At 44.2% G+C, this 17,928-nt stretch overlaps 2 protein-coding genes across 2 annotated transcripts; one reads left to right on the top strand and one right to left on the bottom strand.

The window, feature by feature from the left end:
• Positions 1-260: 260 nt before the first annotated feature.
• On the bottom strand, positions 261-5,739 carry LOC115205208 (zinc finger CCHC domain-containing protein 7). Its single transcript, XM_029770944.1, has 9 exons — positions 5,691-5,739; positions 3,463-3,897; positions 2,332-2,393; positions 2,040-2,135; positions 1,788-1,958; positions 1,578-1,613; positions 1,378-1,482; positions 1,087-1,204; positions 261-993 (listed from the first exon to the last, which is right to left on the bottom strand). Exons 2-9 carry the CDS (start codon positions 3,863-3,865, stop codon positions 491-493), a joined length of 1,494 nt encoding a protein of 497 aa, XP_029626804.1. The 5' UTR covers positions 3,866-3,897; positions 5,691-5,739; the 3' UTR covers positions 261-490.
• A 7,565-nt stretch (positions 5,740-13,304) lies between these two features.
• LOC115205206 (signal-transducing adaptor protein 1) lies at positions 13,305-17,928 on the top strand. The gene is made up of 10 exons (XM_029770941.1): positions 13,305-13,664; positions 13,884-13,955; positions 14,060-14,176; positions 14,322-14,378; positions 14,725-14,912; positions 15,009-15,140; positions 15,376-15,445; positions 15,631-15,733; positions 17,080-17,256; positions 17,384-17,928. Exons 1-10 carry the CDS (start codon positions 13,563-13,565, stop codon positions 17,470-17,472), a joined length of 1,107 nt encoding a protein of 368 aa, XP_029626801.1. The 5' UTR covers positions 13,305-13,562; the 3' UTR covers positions 17,473-17,928.

Here is a 17,928-nt window from a genome sequence, read left to right as displayed (position 1 = left end):
CAGAAATCTCTGAAGACGCATTTCTTGCGCTGTGCAAAAATCATCAGACACCTCGAATATATTTATTTGAGCATTTGTTCTACATAAAACGAGTGGTGTCTTTTCAGGCCATATTATTGATTATCCCGACAACAATCGATCACTGCGTTGATTAATTTTGTCTGGTAAGCGAGGGGGAGGAACCAAACGAATAAAGAATGTAGTAGTCTTGTTTCAGTATTTGGTATTGTGAACGAGTCGGTATAAAGAAAATAAAGACATCGCCCTAGCCTAATGCTTTATTTGTCAATCATTCAAGTAGGGTGAATACGTTTAAAAATATATTTGTTTAACCTTTCCTATACTCCAACAGTGTCCTGCAATGTCACAACCCAGCCATTTCTACCACAAAAGAATAAAACCCACATTTGTCCATAAAACTTGACTAAAAGACACTCATCAGCTATTCAAACATAATGGAATACAATACAAACACAACATCTCTTAATTCTTATGAAATCCGCACCCTATTTTGGGGGGAGAGGAGGTAATCATTCATGGGTCCCAAGTCATCACGGGGGTACAGGTACCCACGCTTCAGCCCTCCTCTCTTCTTCCACCTCTCTGCTTCTCTATTCTTCCTACTCCTCTCTTTACTTCTGCCCTTCCTACTCCTCTCCTCACTCCTGCTCTCCCTCCTTTCCTCACGCCGTCTCTTCTTCTGAGGGGGAGGTATGGGTTCTCTGTGGGGGTTCTTAAAGTGGTCCCTGGTATAAACAACCTCGTCTGAGCCCCATTTGGTCGTCCCAACCGCTCTCCTGGCTTGGGCCTCTCTCCTCAGCTTCTTCACCTCCCGTCTCTCCTTGCGTCTCTCCGGCCACGTCTTCCTCCTGCCTTCCAGGCTTCTCCTCCTCCCTGGAGCTGGGGAGGGCCGCTCCTCTTCACTACTGCCCCCTGGTGTCACGTAGGTCCTCTGGCGCTCTAACAGAGGCATGAAGCCCTCCTCCTGTAGCTCTGGAGACAGCATGCAAAACACGCTCAACAACAAATACAATACATGCTGCGACACATTTGTACGTGTGTGTGTGTGTGTGTGTGGTGCATCACCTCTGGCTTTTCTGTGTATCCTGGTGTTCAATTTGACGATGTCCTGCTTGTTGTCGTAGTGACAGACGTAGGGGAGCGAGGCAAACGTCCCACTGACCATCCTCCTCTGAGTACACTCCTGAGAGAGAGGCAGGCGGGCAGGGAGAGAGAGAAAGGGGGAAGGGTGAGCAAAAAATACAGAGGGAAAGGGAGATAGAGGGACAATAAGATCTTTTTTTAAAGGACAAACAGAGAAAGGAATAAGAGAAAGAGCCACAGAGAAAGACAGACACCGGATGTAGATGGTCTCACATGGCCGAGGTGTCCTCTCCTGGAGCAGTTGTAGCAGTGAGCGGTGTGTCTGTGGTGTTTGTGGGTGTGGTCAACGTGTGGCCTGAGGGGAACCTCCTGCTGAGTCTAAAACAAGAAGACAAAACAGTCAGGGGACATGTCCCAATATTTTAATAATTCACCCTTCCTTCCTTCCTCCCCTCTTTTCCGTGGTCACTCACTGTGAAGTGGAATTGCCTCCATGTATCCGGACAAGCCTGGGAAGGACACAGAACACATTAAGGCGTTGTTGCACTGAACTCAACACAAAGACACACACGTGAACACATACTGCACATGCTCAAGTCTACACACAAACACACACACACACAAACACACACACAAACACACATAAATTCACATAAAGGCTTGTGGTAAACACACACACTCACGTCTGATAGGTGGCCAGCCATCCCACAGCGGTGGCAGTGCTGGTTCCAGAAAGGGGGTTCAGGGCAGGGCTGGTACCCGTGTGAGGGGAGCCCACAGCTGTGGCAGTGCCGGCCTGGACAGCCCCTCTGGACATGGCCCTGGAGCCCACACAACACACAGGTGGGTTGCCTCTGTTTACAGAGAAACACAACGTGAGCAGTGTTGGAGCACGTGTGTGTGTGTGTGTGTGTGTGTGTGTGTGTGTGTCTTACCCTCGGGGTGGTACAGCCCTTGGCCAGGTGTCCAGTCTTGTTGCAGTTGTGACAGGTGAGGCTCCGGTCAGAGGTGAAGTAGCGGTATGGGCGTGGCTGGTTTCACAGGACCGGAACAGGGCAGAAACAGGATAAAGAATCGTTTGAACAAGCCAATCATCTGAGCCCTGAGGGCTTCATGAAGACTGAAACTGACCTAAACTCCAGAGTAGTGATAACTAATGATAATTTGTAAGTCGCTCTGGATAAGAGCGTCTGCTAAATGACTTAAATGTAAATGTAATAATAGTACCTTGTCCTTCTCTATTATGGCCCAGTTGTGTTTGAGAGCATATTTTGCATTCAGTTCTTCATCTGTGAGAGACAACAAGCATAGCGCCTTTATAACACATGCAGACCATTGTGTCCAAACAAGTCATTAATATCCATATACTGCTACTCTGTGTCACAAATATGCATCTCTATGAGGGATACATTCAAATACGTAAAGGATAATCAACGAGAGGCTATGCGTTCTATGGAAAACAACGACGCGCTAGCGGATTGGAACTGACCTTCCACAGAGTTGCATTATTTTCCAGAGAACCCATAGAGTCCCGAGTTGATTATCCCTTCTAAGCCATGGCAATAATTTAACACATTTGCTGCTAGAAATGTCTTCATTTGTAGGTAGAAATGTGTTCATCATCCACTGATGTAGCTAGCAAGTTTCCTAGATATCTAAAGTAGCTGCCTTGGTAACCAAACAGACTTCCTAGTTGAGCTAACCAAACCATAATTTCTAGCTTGCTATTATGAAAATCCAATACAAAAATGCCTATAATGTTTTAAATTCAACTTTTGCTTTCAAAAGCAGCTCATACATTTAACATGTAAGAATGAACGAGCTGTGCACGCTGACATGGTCGCCAGTTGTACGGTGTTTCCTCCGACACATTGGTGCGGCTGCCTTCCAGGTTAAGCGGGCATTGTGTCAAGAAGCAGTGCGGCTTGGTTGGGTTGTGTTTCGGAGGACGCACGGCTCTAGACCTTCGCCTCTCCCGAGTCCGTACGGGAGTTGCAGCGATGAGACAAGACTGTAACTACCAATTGGATACCATGAAAAAGGGGTAAAAAAACAATAAATAAAAAGTTTAAAAAACAAAAACAAAAATTAACTAGCCATTGAATTCTATTGTGCTGATATACCGTGGCGTTACAGGGAAATAATGCTCGCTCTAGAATGCCTTCAAGCCAATCAGAAACTAGTATTCAACAACACCATGGTATAAATCAATATAACATCCATAGAACTCCATCTGAGGAACTCCTTTTGTCTGTGGAATTATCCATCTGCTGAACTTTTCTCTGTCTGTGGAACTCCCTTGTCTGTGGAACTCTCATCTGCAGAACTCTGTCAAGTGTTAAACTGTATGGTCCTCACCCTCTGTTCCAGAATGTGACTCTGAGCTGCTGCTCCAGTACCCCAGGTTGAGCTGGATGTCCCTGTCTCCCTCCTGCTCCTCTCCTCCCAGGATCATCCACTCCTCTAGGGGTTCGTCATCATACTCCAGCTCCTGGTCCCACTCTGAGTGGAGGCTTCGCCTGGAGGTTGGGCTTGGGCTACTGTCCAGTGACGACACGTCCCGTAGAGCCCGGCCAGACGAGAGAGGGAAGGCCAGAACGAGGGGAGAGTTTCCTCCAGTGGCCTGGGGAGCTCTCTGTGAGCTGGACTGTTTATATTGACTAAACCCCAGCTCACCTTCTGAGCTGCTGGAGGCCTCGATGTAGAATCTGTTGTCTTTATTACCACCCTCTTCCTCATCATTCTTGCAGCCCATCATCATCACACTCTGATGGCAAGGTGTGACAGATCTCCCTGTTTAAAACACAACACCACCCACAGTCGACAAAATGTGGCAAATTAGTATGGTTCTTTATACCAACCTCAGTACTATCAACGTAGCTAACTAAACTACACCTGTGTAAATATTATAGCTTTGTGTTTCGCCAGTCCGTTGACTTCAATCACCGGCAGACATGCCACAACTTGTCCTGCTAGCTGAAAAACACATGATCTGTGTAATTTCATCCTGCCTCCTCTCTACCGCCCAGAAAGCTCCAATTCAAACTCCCATTAGACAGCTCTGCAAGTGTTATAATGTCAAAATACATTAGTTACTCACCAAATAAGGAGTTTCGCTGAGCAACTATCTTCATTTTATTTAGACCTTTTTTGGATGTACATACTGGCCGTAACGGGTGTAAATGAAGATAGTTGCTCAGCGAAACTAATGATTGGTTGACAATAGTCCTCCCACAATAAAGACAAATAGTAATGGCGTCTTTTTGTAGGCACTAACTCCGCCATGGTTCGTTGGACAAAGCCTATTGGGAAATGAATGGCGTTTTTGAATAAACGCCGAAAATAAGGTCTGTGGTAAAAGCAGGCTTAGGAGATTTTATGTTTTGTTCTATGAAATAATATTCATCAGCTAACATCACTTTTTGTGAATTTAAGCATTAATCTAATTTTAAAAAGCACATAAAGGTTTCATAATTCATCAACTTAATGTTTACTGACTGATATTATCTCACAGAACAAAACGTATAAGATCTCCTAAGCCTGTGTTAACATAAGACCTTATTTTCAGCGTTTATCAAACCTGAGGTAACTAATTTCCGAGTTTTAGGACTACAAGCTGGCGAGCTCTATGCAAGGCGATGGCCATAGGATGATTTATTTTTTATTTTGTACATTTAACCTTTATTTAACTAGGCAAGTCAGTTAAGAACAAATTCTTATTTTACAATGACGGCCTACCACGGCCAAACCCTCCCCTAACCCGGACAACGCTGGGCCAATTATGTGCCGCCCCACACGGCCGGTTGTGATACAGCCCGGGATTGAACCAGGGTCTGTAGTGACGCCTCGACCACTGCGCTCGAACGCACCCAATGCTAACAAAAATGTGAATCTTGCAACTACAATTTAAACCTGAACAGGTAGCCTAGTGGTTAGAGCGTTGGGCCAGTAACCGAAAGGTTGTTCGATCGAATCCCCGAGCTAACAAGGTACAAAGCTGTCGTTCTGCCCCTGAATAAGGCAGTTAACCCACTGTTCCTAGGCCGTCATTGTAAATAAGAATTTGTTCTTAACTAACTTGCCAAGTTAAATAAAATAATAAAAACTTCAATAGTATATTATAGCTGACACATTTCCATTAGTGAATTCAGCTTCTGACATTTTTCCAACAGACATCAGCTAACTACTGTATTATTTCATTTGTCGTCTTCTTTTGTAAATTATAGCTGACATTTCCATTAGCGAATTTAGCTGCTGACATTATTCCAACTAACGCGACACCTAGCTAACGTTACTGCACTCCATGATTTTGACATCATTAGCTTATTTTATTATTATTTGTCTATGATTTTTGTTGTTAGCTTGTAGGTTATTCAGTGTTATTTACAACTGTAACTTACTATTTCATTTGTGCTGACAGTGTCCTCGTGTAGCGTACTGCTAACTTACCGCGATGGCTTATTAAAAGTCCACTAAAATGTAAAATGGGAGAGTTATGAAATAGTGTATTTAAAATATGTCAGCTATCTAATTTGATAATCTAGCTTGCTATCACTTTTAGCTAAGTGGGAAGTTTATTTACCAACCGTTTCGGTGTTGGACAGACTTCGGGTAATAATGTTCCCGGGGTTTCCCCCCATTACGAGCCGTACATTTGGTTGGACAACAAAAACATCCACATCCACATGCTGTCGAGGGGTTTGAAGCTGTCACTTGTCCGGGTAGGAGCAGTTGCACCTGAACCGCAGGCGACCTGTCCTTGACAAAAACGTTTAGTTTTTCAAATGACGATGTGATGCCTTTAATCAATTCTAAATGATATTTCTGGGCCCATGATAAAAAACTCATATAGGCCTAACTTTGTCTTTATATTCAATTTATTCATACAGTACACAAAACAATTCTTAGGTCCAATGGTCCAATGCAGCTGTTTTTATCTAAGTTTCAAATAATTTATGGGTAACAATTAAGTACCTTACTGTGATTGTTTTAAATTAAAATTGTCAAAAAAAAAGAAAAATAGCTTCTCAAGCAAGAATTTTGTTAGGACTGTCTGGGAGTGTTCTGAGTAGTGAAGGGGAAACTGAAAACTAGCTATTATTGCCAGAGAGGTTTGGAACTCTCTTTCTTGTTGGTCTATTAACCAATTTACCGCCTGGTGATGTCACCAGGCAGGCCAAAACTCAATCCTACCAGAAAAGGTGGAAATTTCAGACAGTCTTTTCAAACAGCTTTTACACTAAAATGGCCTTATCATCATTTTCACAATTTCACAGTATTATTACAACCTCATAGTGCGGAAGTACAGTGCATTCAGAAAGTATTCAGACCCCTTGACTTTTTCCACATTTTGTTACGTTACAACCTTATTCAAAAGTTGATTAAATCTTTTTTTTCCTCATCAATCTACACACAATAACCCATAATGACAAAGCGAAAATACTTTTTTAGACAAATTTATTAAAAATAAAAAACAGAAACTTATTTACATAAGTATTCAGACATTTTGCTAAGAGACTCGAAATTGAGCTCAGGTGCATCCTGATTCCATTGATCATCCTTAAGATAGTTCTACAACTTGATTGGAGTCCACCTGTGGTAAATTCAATTGATTGGACATGATTTGGAAAGGCACACACCTGTCTATATAAGGTCCCACAGTTGGCAGTGCATTTCAGAGCAAAAACCAAGCCATGAGGTCAAAAGAATTGTCAGTAGAGCTCTGAGACAGGATTGTGTTGAGGAACAGATCTGGGGAAGGGTACCAAAACTTTCTACAGCATTGAAGGTCCCCAAGAACACAGTGGTCTCCTTCATTCTTAAATGGAAGATGTTTGGAACCACCAAGACTCTTCCTAGAGCTGGCTGCCCAGCCAAACTGAGCAATCGGGGGAGAAGGGCCTTGGTCAGGGAGGTGACCAAGAACCCGATGGTCACTCTGACAGAGCTCCAGAGTTGCTCTGTGGAGATGGGAGAACCTTCCAGAAGGACAACCATTTCTGCAGCACTCCACCAATCAGGCCTTTATGGTAGAGTGGCCAGATGGAAGCCACTCCTCAGTAAAAGGCATGACAGCTCGCTTGGAGTTTGCCAAGAGGCACCTGAAGGACTCTGACCATGAGAAACAAGATTCTCTGGTCTGATGAAACCAAGATTGAACTCTATGGCCTGAATGCCAAGTGTCACGTCTGGAGGAAACCTGGCACCATCCCTGCGGTGAAGCATGGTGGTGCCAGCATCATTCTGTGGGAATGTTTTTCAGCAGCAGGGACTGGGAGACGAGTCAGGATCAAGGGAAAGATGAACGGAGCAAAGTACAGAGATCCTTAAAAAGAAAGGAGAGGACCAAGGCACTCTTCATATAATTAAAATGCCTTAATTTGTATGGCATGTTCAATATTTATTTTTGATGACCAATTTACCCCTTTTACCAAAGAGCACCTTCTGTCTACCAAAATCTACTATTGTTTACTTTGCAGCGCTTCCCTTCCAAAAAAAAATTTCTAAAGAGAGATCCTTTATGAAAACCTGCTCAGGACCCTAGACTGGGGTGAAGGTTCACCTTCCAACAGGACAACAACCCTAAACACACAGCCAAGACAACGCAGGAGTGGTTTTGGGACAAGTCTCTGAATTTCCTTGAGTGGCACAGCCAGAGCCCAGACTTGAACCCGATTGAACGTCTCTGGAGAGACCTGAAAATAGCTGTGCAGGGACGCTCCCCATCAAACCTGACAGAGCTTGAGAGGATTGTTATGAGAATTATGTTCTCAATGTTAACTTCAATTAAAATACTCAGTCTGCCACCCAGAATGTGTAAGATTATGGTTCAATAACACAGACGGAAGCCCAGCTTACAAGAATCAGAAGTGTTTATTCACGAGGGCGCTCTGAAGTCCATTGTACAGAGACATCGATTATATACCACTCCTTATTTACGCACACACATACACACAAACATTAAGGCCCCAGATCTCTTAACACTGTAGATCATTACCCAGCTGACAATTTCATTCCTCTGAGATTAGGGAAACCTAGATGGGGACTCCCTCTCATATCTTAAACCCTCAGAGTTCAAGCTAGGGCAGGTCAACCAGTTTAACAGTACTTGGTGTTTACTTAAACACACAGACACACATTCTTCTCTTATCCTAGTCCAACCTCGTTAGACTTAGGCTTAACCCTTTAGTTACTCATTCTACATGCTATATAGACCATATCTCTAATAATTAAGTCTCAGGGTAGAATTATTTAATCATTACATTCAAACATATAAATCCCTTTACAAGGATCTGCAGCCATGAATGGGAGAAACTCCCCAAGTACAGGTGTGCCAAGCTTGTAGTGTCATACCCAAGAAGACCTGAGGCTGTATCGCTGCCACGGGCACTTCAACAATGTACTGAGTAAATGGTCTGAATTAGATATTTCCGTTTTTTATTTGTAATAAATTTGCACACATTTCTAAACCTGTTTTTGCTTTGTCATTATGGGGTATTGTGTGTAGATTGATTACGGGGGGACAATTTAATACATTTTAGAATAAGGCTGTAATGTAACAATGTGGAAAAAGTCAAGGGCCTCCACTGGGCCTCCAAATAACATGATTGAGTGTCTAAAAGAAACAAGGCCATGGTACCAGGCCATGGTAAGAAAGATTTGGTTGGGGGGCCCCACACCTTGCAGAAAAAAATTAAGGTGGCCCCCCTCTTGACGCCAGAGAAACATTTTAGTACATTTCCTGCTATTCCACACATTTTGCCATGGGCTCTCAGTCAGGGAGAGGTTGAACATGTCAGTGAAGACACATGCCAGTTGGTCCGCGCATGCTTTGAGTACACGTCCTGGTAATCCATCTGACCCCGTGGCTCACATCGGCTACCGAGAGCGTTATCACACAGTCATCCAGAACAGCTGGTGCTCTCGTGCATGCTTCAGTGTTGCTTAAGGTGGCCCCCCTCTTGACGCCAGAGAAACATTTTAGCACATTTTCTGCAATTCCACACATTTTGCCATGGGCGTTGGAAAAAAGTGGCAGTTTTCTGCAATTCTACTCATTTTGTCATGGGGCAGAAAGAATAAAAAATCAGCAATTTCCTGCAACACTACCCATTTTGCCATGACTTATGACATGTTAATATATCTGAGTGACAATGACTAACAAAATCAAGGGGGTCCCCCTAGAGGTCAGGGCCCCTGGGCACGTGCCCGGTCTGTATTCGGGCATGATTACTACAAGTTTACATAGCTGGCTAGACCAGCTACCGATCTAAAAATTGTTAGCTGACTTCGATGGCTAATTGAGTGACATAAGAGAAACTGCTGATGCACAACCACATTTTTCTTAATTACACCTGGTGTATCCTACTATTCTTACTCTCAATAGTAAGTTGAGGCCCCGACTGAGTTCCAAAAATAAAAGGAACACATGGGGTGCCCTAGCATCCAGGGCCAGCCCTTAATGGTACAGAAACAACCAGGGCATCATTCTGTACTTCATATGTTAGGCACTTAGGCTACTTCACACTGCCACCCTATCATGCCTGATGTCCGCAATCTTATACAGAATGCAAGAAAAACCACAAGCACACACAATGGTGTTGAATGTAATGTATGTAACACTGCACAACAGACCAATAACCTGGAAGAGACATGACATGTTAAACCCCACGCTCAAATAGACCAGGGACCATAGGGTGTTGGTGAGCCACCACAACACCCATAGGAGGAGCAGGGATTCAAATCAAATCTAACTTTATACCTCACATCCACTGAATAAAACAAGTGTAGACTTTACCGTGAAATGCTTACTTTACAAGCCCTTAACCAATAGCGCAGTTCAACAAGAATTAAGAACATATTTACCAAATAAACTAAAGTGAAAATATTTTTTTTATTTTATTTGTATTTTTAACTACTACGTTTTTCATAAATAAATACAACAGCAAAAAAGTAACACAATAACATAACAATAACGAGGCTATATACAGGGGGTACCGGTACCGAGTCAGTGTGCGGGGGTACAGGTTAGTTGAGGTTATTTGTACATGTAGGTAGGGGTGAAGTGACTATGCATAGATAATAAACAGTGAGTAGCAGCAGTGTACAAAACAAATGGAGGGAGGGGGTCAATGTAATAGTCCGGTGGCCAGTCTTATGGGTTGGGGGTAGAAGCTGTTAAGGAGCCTTTTGGTCCTAGACTTGGCGCTCCGGTACACGGTAGCAGAGAAAACAGTCTATGACTTGGGTGACTGGTTCTCTCTGACAATTTTATGGGCTTTCCTCTGACACCACCTATTATATAGGTCCTGGATGGCAGGAAGCTTGGCCCCAGTGATGTACTGGGCCGTACGCACTACCCTCTGTAGCGCCTTATGGTCAGATGCCGAGCCGTTGCCATACCAGGCAGTGATGCAACCGGTCAGGATGCTCTCAATGGTGCAGCTGTATAACTTTCTGAGGATCTGGGGACCCATGCCAAATTTTTCGGTCTCTTGAGGGGGAAAAGGTTTTGTCGTGCCCTCTTCACGACTGTCTTGGTGTGTTTGAACCATGATAGTTCATTGGTGATGTGGACACCAAGGAACTCGAAAGTCTCGACCCGCTCCACTACAGCCCCATTGATGTTAATGGGGGTCTGTTCGGCCCGCCTTTTCCTGTAATCCACGATCAGCTCCTTTGTCTTGCTCACATTGAGGGAGAGGTTGTTGTCATGGCACCACACTGCCAGTTCTCTGACCTCCTCCCTATAGCCTGTCTCATCGTTGTCGGTGATCAGGCCTACCACTGTTGTGTCGTCAGCAAACTTAATGATGGTGTTGGAGTTTTGTTTGGCCACGCAGTCGTGGGTGAACAGGGAGTACTGGAGGGGACAAAGTACACACCCCTGAGGGGCCCCAGTGTTGAGGATCAGCTTGGGAGATGTGTTGTTGTTACCACCTGGGGTGGCCTGTCAGGAAGTCCAGGATGCAGTTGCAGAGGGAGGTGTTTAGTCCCAGGGTCCTTAGCTTAGAGATGAGCTTTGTGGGCACTATGGTGTTGAACACTGAGCTGTAGTTAATGAACAGCATTCTCACATAGGTGTTCCTTTTGTCCAGGTGAGAAAGGGCAGTGTGGAGTGCGATTGAGATTGCGTCATCTGCTGATCTGTTGGGGCGGTATGATAATTGGAGTGGGTCTAGGGTATCCTGGAGGATGCTGTTGATGTGAGCCATGACCAGCCTTTCAAAGCACTTCATGGCTACGGACGTGAGTGCTACAGGGCGATAATAATTTAGGCAGGTTACCTTCGCTTCCTTGGGCACAGGGACTCTAGTGGTCTGCTTGAAACATGTAGGTATGACAGACTCAGTCAGGGAGAGGTTGAACATGTCAGTGAAGACACATGCCAGTTGGTCCGCGCATGCTTTGAGTACACGTCCTGGTAATCCATCTGGCCCCGTGGCTCACATCGGCTACCGAGAGCGTTATCACACAGTCATCCAGAACAGCTGGTGCTCTCGTGCATGCTTCAGTGTTGCTTGCTTCGAAGCGAGCATAAAAGGCATTTAGCTCGTCTGAAAGGCTCACATCACTGGGAAGCTCGCGTCTGGGTTTCCCTTTGTAGTCCGTAATAGTTTTCAAGCCCTGACACATCCGACAAGCGTCGGAGCCGGTGTAGTAGGATTCAATCTTAATCCTGTATTGACGCTTTGCTTGTTTGATGGTTTGTCTGAGGGCATAGCGGGATATCTTCTAAGTGTCCAGATTAGTTTCCCGCTCCTTGAAAGCGGCAGCTCTAGCCTTTAGCTCGATGCGGATGTTGCCTGTAATCCATGGCTTCTGGTTGGGATATGTACCTACGGTCACTGTGGGGACGACGTCGTTGATGCACTTATTGATGAAGCCGATGACTAAGGTGGTATACTCCTCAATGCCATTGGATGAATCCTGGAATATATTCCAGTCTGTGCTATCAAAACAGTCCTGTAGTGTAGCATCCACGTCATCTGACCACTTTTTTATTGACCGAGTCACTGGTATTTCCTGTTTTAATTTTTGCTTGAAAGCAGGAATCAGGAGGATAGAATTATGGTCAGATTTGTCAAATGGAGGGCGGGGGAGAGCTTTGTATACGTCTCTGTGCGTGGAGTTAAGGTGGTCTAGAGTTTTTTTTCCTCTGGTTGCACGTGACACGCTGGTAAAAATGTTGTAAAACTGATTTAAGTTTGCCTCCATTAAAGTCCCCGGCCACTAGGAGCGCCGCCTCTGGGTGAACATTTTCTTGTTTGCTAATGGCCTTATAGAGTTGGTTGAGTTCGGTCTTAGTATAATAATATAGACGAGAACTCTCTTGGTAGACAGTGTGGTCTACAGCTTATCGTAAGGTACTCTACCTCAGGCAAGCAATACCTCAAGACTTTTTTAGTATTAGACATCACGCATCAGCTGTTGTTGACAGAAAGACACACCCCTACCCTTCGTCTTACCAGATTGTATAGATACTAGTGTCCAGATGAGTCCAGGCAGAGAGAGACCATTGTGCTGGGCAATACTAAAGAGATATGGAGAATAAGGCCAGGATTATAGAACATAACACTTAAATCTAGTTCAATAACACTTTTAATATTGGTTTTATAAAATGGATCTGGCTGCAGTGTGGGAGGAGTTGGAGAGGGGAGCAAACCTGGTTTGATTGGTCTGATGGGTGATACATTTCCAGACGTGTCAGAGATTCAGGATGTTCTTTGTCTGCAATCTCCCAAAGGTGGACATGACTTCTGGGAAGAGCGCAGTTTGAAGAACACAGTCAGTCATGTGCTCATCTAATGACATGATCTCGATCTATCCAGTTGTGTATTCCCCCCCCCCCCCCAACTGTTTAAATACAATTCTTCATTGTTAATGGGAAGTACTGGTTTGTGTACTCATTGAGGGCAGTGGTTGTTAGCCGACACATCTGGAAAAACAGTCATCCGGAAAAAAAAGTCAACACTCCAAGATAAAGCACACTTCTAAAAAATAAAGCAAAAGGAAAGTGATTATGCGAGTGCCTGTACGTGTGTGTGTGTGTGTGTGTGTGTGTGTGTGTGTGTGTGTGTGTGTGTGTGTGTGTGTGTGTGTGTGTGTGTGTGTGTGTGTGTGTGTGCGTGCAGGTGCTTGCGCGTGTCAGTCCCGGGTCAAAGTGCTAAAGGGCGCCCTACCTAGTGGTGGTACATTTCTCTCAGTAAGTCACTACACTGCTTCCTCCTTGTCTAAGTCCCTATACTGACCGAGGAAGGAGGGAGAGAGGAGACGATAAGCTAAATCAATGAATCACACAAACGCTTAATTATTCTGCAGGAGTAAAAGTTCTGAGTGAATTGGTTCCAGTGGTGGACTGGGTCACAGAGGGCTATATCAGGGACCCAATTGGTCTGGGTTATAGTGAACTGAACCAGAACGAACCGACCTGACCTAAACCGGGACAAAGTGGGACCATGGCAGCATCCCCCGTAGGGGTGTACAAGAGGAGGGACACCATCACAGCTCTACCTCTGTACTATTCAGGGCACCTGCTGAAGAAATACACTGGAGAGAAAGTAAGGAGTTAGAGAATGGTGGAGTGGGAATAAGGAATCGTAGAGAGAGAATGACATAGACTGAAAGCACAAGGGAGAGAGGAGAGAATGAGAAGGATAGTGAACTTAAAGTTAGATTAAGAATGATGTATTTTTACTGTATCAAGTAAAGCTGTTGGGCATGTCTCTGCTAGTGTTGAGTAGTGGGCTTCATTTTGATTCTGGTTTGACCATTTCCAGGACTTCAAGAAATGTTATGGAGAGCTCCGTGGATCTACAATCTTTCTGTACACAGACCAGATGCACGACACAGTAAGAGAATAGCTACATTCATCTAATCTCAGTTTTATTGTACTTGAATCAAGTATTGGAATCGATCTATGGCTTGACTAATCGGATATGTAATTCCCTGTCAGTACTCAGAGAAACTGGACCTTCAGATGTTGAAGTCGATGGTGATGGATGCTCCCTATCAAAAGAACAGGTCGACCATCTACACTCTCACCCTGTCCAATGAGGAAGTGCAGCTTAAGGTAATTTATGTTACATTCAGTCATATTGCTGCCACTCCTATACATAATGTCTTACTGGTAAATAGTCATATAAAGGTTGTTGCGCAATACTGCAGCCATAACAGGCATCTGGGGCAGGAGTACTAACTGTTGACATCTGATGTAGGTGGATAACCCCAACACAGGAGAGGAGTGGAGAGGCTTCATCATGACTGTGGCCACTGTAAGTATAACACACACACACACACACACACACACACACACACACACACACACACACACACACACACACACACACACACACACACACACACACACACACACACACACACACACACACACACACACACACACACACACACTGTCACCGTTAAATACTTATTTTGACCCACATTCCTTGGAGGTAAGTAAAAAGAGAGAACTTACAGATTAAACTAAAGAGCAAAGTAAGCTTGCAATTTGTTTCACTGGTGCGTGTTTACAGACAGAGAGAAAAAATATAAACCTTAGTATTATGCATCTTTTGGGGATGATGATACTGATGATGATGAGGATGATGTGCCCTGCAGAGGGAGATCCCCAGTAAGCTGCAACTGCTCCCAGGTCAGATACTGAGGCTGGAAGAGGTTCTGTCTGAGGAGCAGAAGAGACAGGCCCTCTGTTCTCCTCTGCCTACCACCACCTACCCTATCCGTCCCTCCTCCTCCTCCTCCTCCCCAGGCAACACATATGACAGCACCCTCTCTGGAATCCCCCCGTGAGTATTGTCGTGTTTCTGTTCCTTTTTTAAACACTAAAATGTATTGTTCTCTCCCGGTCTCCTCTCAGCCTCATTTTCTCCTCCTCCCTCCAGCTGTTTCTTCCCTGTGTCTCGTCAGAAGGCAGAGAAGATGTTGAAAGAGAACACAGAGTACGGCAACATCATCCTCCGTCCCTCGACCGACAACACTAACTACGCCATCACCTTGAGACAGGACAACCCCAGGTCTTGAGCTTAAACACCTTACCCCCGAAGCCTGACCTTTAACCGCAGACTCCAACTCCAACACCCTGTAACTCCTCTGTTACTTACAGACCTCAAGTATTTCACCGTCCACTAAACAAACCTGTATTGACAACAGCACCCTTACCCTATAAGAAAGCAGTGTCTCTGGTTGAGGGAGTAGAGAGGAGACATTGGGAGTACTCTTAAGACTTACCGGACTCTTTCTATCTTTCAGTGGCCCGGTGATGAAGAACTACAAAGTGCTTTCCATAGACACAGGCTTCATCATAGAACTAAATTCCCCGGTGAGTCCTGCTCCTCCTCTCATCCTATCAGGATGGGCTCAAAACATAGCACTGATATGAAAGACGACACTCCATATACGCTTACTGCCTTGACAGTCTGTCAAGTTGCTTTTGTGAAATGACATGTTTGTCGTATGCCTGCCTCCAACATGAGGTAACTTCCTAACGTATCTCTGTTTCATCAGGTGACTGTCCCTTCCCTGGCGGCGGTGCTAGATCACTTCCTGATGGAGACAGAGTTCCGTCTGGAACCATTCCTGGTTCCGCAGACCTACGACACCTGCATTGGTGAGAGAGCGTCATAACTCCACAAATAACTTGATTCACCACCAATGCTCCCTCAAAAACATTTCAGCACTGAGCAAATTTCAGGTCTGCTGAGCGGAAACTTGAATGTTGTGAAAATTCTGTGCAACTTCCAGGGTGCGTTTACTGTGAACACTGAGACTGTGCCCGCTTTAATTTACAGTTTTAGACAGTGGTCAACTAGGCTACTGTGGCTATTTGATCATAATGTAGGCCTACCAGAGTGGCCTACCATCAAAAACAATGGAGAAAATGGATCACATAACATTTTACCATGGAAATAGCTGTTCTCTCATTCAGCCTACAGTAGCAGCCAATGTGTGGTGTTCAATGTAGAACTACATTCCATGAAACTTTTGAAAAGAACATGTAGGGTTTAACATGAACCTGTTAATCCACTTTTACTTCAGACAAGGTGACTGAAAATGTTGTTGTGTTGTTTGATGCAAACAAACCACTTAAAAAAATACTGCATTATTATTCCAATACCATTATTACAGAAAATCTGACAAATTATGCTACCCTCTGCCTATTGGATATTTATCTTATTCAAGCCTGTCTCAAAATACAACACTGCCTCTTTAAGACAAAAAAGCTCTCAAAAAAAGCACTTCACCTGACTTGCTTTTCAAAGATGTCTAGAAATGTACATATTTTGTGCTCTTGTAGGAAGCAATCACTCCACCATTGCTGACTACAAATTATCTATAACTGGGCTAAGAACTCACTAACTAGCAAGGGATATGAACACATGTGCACATGTGGTTACATGCAGCTCTCACTTTCATCTCAAAACAAGCAAATCTACTCAGAACCGCTCATGCTGTAAACACAGTCCAGTTCAAAGTGAATGGCACAGATCCATATATGGCAATGGCCTATTTGAATACAGGCCTACTGCATCTCTGATTGGTTACAGCGCACCCGTCTGTGTAGAGTACCAGCTGAGTTGTGCCTGTCATTGCAATAGAATCCAACTCTGGTGCATTATGCCTACAACAAAATCACTTGCATAGTTAGTTTTGTATAGTAAGTTTAGCATCGTTCATTTTGTTTTGGTATGTTGCATTGAAAGTGGCTACTACTGCAATGATTCGATCACAGTAAAGGGCAACGTTGATAGTGTTAATTAAATAAGGGGGGAAATCTAGAAAGTTGAGTAAAGTTCAATCTCGTGCTTCTCTGCGCAGACTGATATTTTCTCTGTGCAGCTCCCCCGGCACACAGCTTAAAGGGAACATTGTTCACCACTTAAGGCTAAACTTATCCCCATAATGATCATATCATTTCTTCTGTATCATACAGTGTGTGTAACTTGTGCCCATCAGAGCTGCCACCCGAAAAGTCCACTTTGCCATCCAAAACGGTCCTGAGGGCAAGAGTGGCACCGATGATCCACACACAGTCCCCGGCGGGGGACACCCCTCCCTCCTATCCCATACCCCTAATTCCAAGCAAAGCCACGGAGGAAGGGAAGGAATATCAGGATGCAGATGACATATCAGGTGTGTCTCAGTAAGCTTCAGAGCATCAGTGTGTTTACAATAGATGTGGGTGAAGTCCCAGACTTGTACTTGAAACTTCTCTTCGGTCTGTCTCTACTCTCCGTCTCCCTACTCTCCAAACCTAAAGATCTGCATCAGGAGCTTCGCATAGCAGTACAGAGGAGGAAGGAACAGCTCTACACAGGGTCACCGTTTTTACGCCCTACACACAAATAGCACGCACCAACAGCAGAACCGTCAAAATGTCACAGAGGAAAACACCCTCCTCCGGTGTAATATTGTCTAAATCACCACTAACAGCCCGTAGCTACGTCATCTACAGTATCTAGCATGGTTTTATTTCTGACATAAAGAGGTGAGGCACTATACAAGCAGGGGAGTTTGTACCGTCAAGGCAACATCCTGAAAATCCTCCTTGTGCCAATGCGTGTAGAACGGGCTTCAGTGAATGACATCTAATTCAAACTACTTTTTCAAATAAGCCCTACAAAAAGAGAAACGAATCAAGTTTAAACTGTAGTGATATGTAAATATCGTCTTCTTTGTATTGTGTGAATCATGCTGTTTTTTTTGTTTTTTTTTATAGCTCATGCTTCTCTCGAAGTGAAAATAACACAATGTTATATAGATTCTGTGTAATATCATTTTGCATTAAAATTAACACTGGCTTAG

The sequence above is a fragment of the Salmo trutta genome, chromosome 13, assembly GCF_901001165.1.
Source record: "Salmo trutta chromosome 13, fSalTru1.1, whole genome shotgun sequence".
Taxonomy (NCBI): domain Eukaryota; kingdom Metazoa; phylum Chordata; class Actinopteri; order Salmoniformes; family Salmonidae; genus Salmo; species Salmo trutta.
This window is presented reverse-complemented; position numbering and strand designations above follow the sequence as displayed.